This window comes from Myxine glutinosa, chromosome 6 (genome assembly GCF_964187855.1).
Source record: "Myxine glutinosa chromosome 6, kmMyxGlut1.1, whole genome shotgun sequence".
Classification (NCBI taxonomy): Eukaryota; Metazoa; Chordata; class Myxini; order Myxiniformes; family Myxinidae; genus Myxine; species Myxine glutinosa.
This window is the reverse complement of record NC_136266.1, coordinates 99,196,614-99,200,593: the sequence shown is the minus strand read 5'-3', so window position 1 is coordinate 99,200,593 and position 3,980 is coordinate 99,196,614. Positions and strand designations below refer to the sequence as shown.

General features: G+C 46.7%; 1 protein-coding gene across 1 annotated transcript; it reads right to left on the bottom strand.

Annotated features, from left to right (window-relative positions):
* Positions 1–2,147: 2,147 nt before the first annotated feature.
* Positions 2,148–3,640, bottom strand: LOC144892519 (uncharacterized). Its single transcript, XM_078779472.1, has 2 exons — positions 3,139–3,640; positions 2,148–2,919 (listed from the first exon to the last, which is right to left on the bottom strand). Exons 1-2 carry the CDS (start codon positions 3,507–3,509, stop codon positions 2,349–2,351), a joined length of 942 nt encoding a protein of 313 aa, XP_078635598.1. The 5' UTR covers positions 3,510–3,640; the 3' UTR covers positions 2,148–2,348.
* Between the last annotated feature and the right edge of the window lie 340 nt (positions 3,641–3,980).

The following is a 3,980-nucleotide window of genomic DNA, read 5'->3' as shown; positions in this document are numbered from 1 at the left end:
ATTCTGACGATCACTGGAGCGTGGATCGATTTTGGTTTGAAGCTGGGGCAGAGACATTGGGAATGTTATTTTCGCTCACTTGGAGCACAGTGAGTTATATTGTATGAAACTGATGGTACCATCATAGGAATGATATATTGGTTGTACAATTGATTAATATTATTATTGTACTGTTATTCTTTCGTGACCTTAATACAATATTTGTTTGTTGGTAATAATTGGTGTGGTTTCACCATTGATCTTTGACACACAGAATAACACATCTTTCTGCAGTGACTCCTCTCAGGGCTCGGAGGTACACCGTGACCAGGGTTTGGGGAGGAGCATGTAACAGAAATTGGGGCTCATCCGGGAGAGAATTCCCTAACATTCCCAAAATTCCCAAATTTGGAATTTTCTAACATTCCCAATTATTTTTTAAAAATTGGATTTTTTTTGTGTGAAGGTTAACAGGTGCTAACTGATAGTCACCATGGTGTTTGACGCAGAAAAGTTTGCGGCGCCCCCAATGAGGCACAGTTCCAGGCGTTAAAAAGATCGGAACTCATGATATTGACCAATTTTGACCAAGAATTACGGTATGAAGAAAGCAGAGATTCAGACATTGGTGTTGGAGTCTCTAGTGGGACAAGGAACATGGGAAGAGGTAGCCTTGGATTGGTTACCCGAGGAAAAAGGAAATGTGGAGCTCCGGAAAATGGAGATGCAACTGCAGAGCCAGGAAAGGTTAAAAGAGTTGGAATGGAAAGCCGAGGAAAGAAGAGCAAAGGAAAGAGCAGAACAGGAACTAGAACTCGAGGAGAGAAGAGCAGAGGAAAGGGGAGCTGAAGAAGAAAGAAGAGCAGAGGAAAGAGCAGAGGAAAGGAGAGCTGAAAAGGAACTCGAGGAGAGAAGAGCAGAGGAAAGGAGAGCTGAAGAAGAAAGAAGAGCAGAGGAAAGAGCAGAGGAAAGGAGAGCCGAAAGGGAGTTAAAGGAACGTGACATGGAGGATCAGAAGGAACTTAAACTCAAGGAGCTGGAATTACTGGGAGAACGGAGAGAAGTAGGATCCATCCCGGCTAGTTCGACAACTAGTGAGAACTCTTGGGATGTTGGTAGGCATGTGAGGCTGGTTCCACCCTTCAATGAAAAGGATGTAGCCAAGTTCTTTTTACATTTTGAGAAAGTGGCTCAAATGCTAAAATGGCCTGTGGGGTCCTGGACTATGTTAGTGCAAAGTGTTCTGGTGGGTAAAGCTCAAGATATATTTTCGGCTTTACCGATTGACCAATGTGCAGATTATGAGATAGTGAAGAAAGCCATTCTCAAAGCCTATGAATTGGTCCCTGAAGCTTACCGGCAAAAAATCAGGAATGCCAGGAAGAGGGAGAGTGAGACCCATGTGGAGTTTGCCAGAATGAAGGAAACCATGTTTGCTAGGTGGTGTGACTCGAAGGAGATTGGGAAAGACTTCAACCTGTTACGACAATTGATTTTGGTGGAGGAATTCAAACAGTGTGTCCACGTGGACATTAAAGTACATCTGGATGAGAAGAAAGTACCGGAGTTGTATGAGGCAGCAACAGTGGCAGTTGACTATGCCTTGACACACAGGATGGGGTTCCACAAACCTAACTCCCGTCTAGAGTTAGCCAGGGGAGTTATGGTAAATCAGGTTTGGAGAACAAATTTTCATGGAGGCGGCCTCGAGAGGACTATGGGGACAAATCTGATACCACGACTTTTAGGGGTCAGAAGACTACAGTTCCAAGACAGACTTATTTTCCGGGGGGCCCGAGGCAGACCACGAGTTTTTCCTCCGGGCCTACTTGCGCTTTTTGCAAGAAACCTGGGCATTTGATGTCCCAATGTTATGCCCTGAAAAGGAAAAATCAGGAGCGGAGTCAAACTAGTAAAGGTGGGCGCGATTCGGAAAATTTTAAGTCCGCTTACCGCTTATCCGCTCCGCCAGCCCGTGTAGTCCGATTCGCTTATCCGCTTCAGCGGCCGAAAATCTTAGTCCGCTTACCGGTTATCCGCTTATCCGCTTCGATTTTTAAAAAGCGCTTCGACGTTTTTAAAGCGATTTTTGACGTTTCTAAAGGTAATTTAATGCTTTTTAAGCCTAAATAGCCATTTCTAACTACTACAAAGACAAACAAAGCTTTTAAGATCAAAAATATACATTTTTATTTAAATAAAATTTATTCAAAATTTATTGAAATAAAGTTTTCCACTCGACTCTACTCTACTCTACAGTTAATTTAAATATAATTTTAATATATGCAAGTTACATTAAAGAAAAATCAATTTGCCCGTCCTTTCTTTGACAAGAGAGTCTACTAGTCAACAGACTAGCAGTCTGTTGACTAGTCCTCGTCTTCCTCCTCCACCTCGTGGGCCTTCTTGAGGATTTGGAGGTTGCCCTTCATGAAGACGAGGGCCTCGAAGTTCGGTGCAGCCAGGGCCGACCTCTTAGGCCTGAGGATGTCCGACCCGTAGCTGAACACGCGCTCGACCGAGGCAGAGCTCGGGAGCGGCGTGTTATGCCTGAGAAATAGAGTTACCCAAGCATCACGGAACTCGAGCGGGAAGAGATTGGGCGAGAGCCCCGGGTTCCCCCTCAGCGGCTTCCTCGACCAGTTGTTGACCTCTTCCCTGATCTTCTCCTCGAGGTTCTCCTCCTGCTGCCCCTCCTCCATGGCGAACAGGTAGTCCGTACTGCTCGAGCCGGGCTGGGGTCCCTGCTGGGGGGCAGGGTCCAGGTGCTCGTCAGGCAGGACGAGGGCGAGCAGGTCCCTGATGAGCTTGTCCCTCACCAGGTCGCAGATGGCGTCGTTGTTCTGCCTCCTGCAGATGGCCCTGACCGTGGCGAGCTTGTGCTGGGGGTGCAGCGCCGTGGCCATCAAAAGGTCCATGTCCACGAAGAGGTGGCTGAACCTGAAGTAAAAGAAAAGTTATAAAACAAATGTCAAATAATTTCAGATTTGTAAATTGAAAAATTAAATGTCATTTAACTGATTTTAATTCATTTCAAATGAATCATTAGACCGGCAAGGATTTTTTAATCATTTAATAATAATATAATATAAGAAGAAAGAAGCACTTATTAATTTTCAACTCGTTGCGATAAAATATAATAATAATATAAGAACTAACCTGCCGTCAAAGCCCTTTGTTCCCTTCCTGGCGCAGGACGGCTGACGCCAGCCGCCAGCCTTGGTGCACGTGGCCTTGCTGTCCACGACCTTGAAGAAGGGGGCGATGTGCCTCCACTTCTGGCTGAGGCTGGAATTGTCTGTGTCCATTGTCACGTTGATCTCAGCCGACTCGATTGAGTCCAGCGACATCCTGCTCTCGCTGCGCGCGAGCTGAGGGGTCAGGGCGCAGATCTCCTGACTGTCCTCCACGTCCCCCATCATGTTGACCGCCGGGTTGTGGATGTCGCTGTGCTGGGACTGCTGGTTTGCGTCGCTCGTGTGCCTGTCCCTGGCACTGCCGCTGGGCTGGAGAGTCAGAAATCTCTCCATCTTGACGTTATTGCCGCTCTAGCGTCCAATAAAATATTCAGTTTTCACTTATTATTCACTTAAATAAATATTCACAATTCTAGAGTAACGGCTCAGGCTAACAGCTGATTTGGCGAATCGCGATGCGCTTTAATTTTTCGGTAGTCCGCTTACGCTTATCCGCTTCGGTTTCCGGGGGTTGTTCCGATTCGCTTATCCGCTTCGAAAACGTTAGTCCGCTGCAGCGGATAAGCGGATAAGCGGACTTTCGAAGCGGACCGCCCACCTTTGCAAACTAGTGCAACTCCGAATGCATTGGCAAATGCGAGAAATCGTCCTTGGAGGACAGTGCCTTGTGAAGGTTCCCATGCCAAAGTTACGGCATCACGGAACGACCTTGTTCAAGAGGGTTACAAACCTTTTACTTCAGAGGGGTTTGTATCACTGGATGGAGACTTAACGAACCAGAGACCTGTCCGGGTATTGAGGGAC

Bases quoted from the DNA above. Each gene is read 5' to 3' on its own strand.
- LOC144892519 (XM_078779472.1), bottom strand. From the start codon at position 3,509: ATGGAGAGATTTCTGACTCTCCAGCCCAGCGGCAGTGCCAGGGACAGG. The intron at 2,920-3,138 runs GTTAGTTCTTAT...CTTTTACTTCAG, and splicing joins ACAAAGGGCTTTGACGGCAG to GTTCAGCCACCTCTTCGTGG.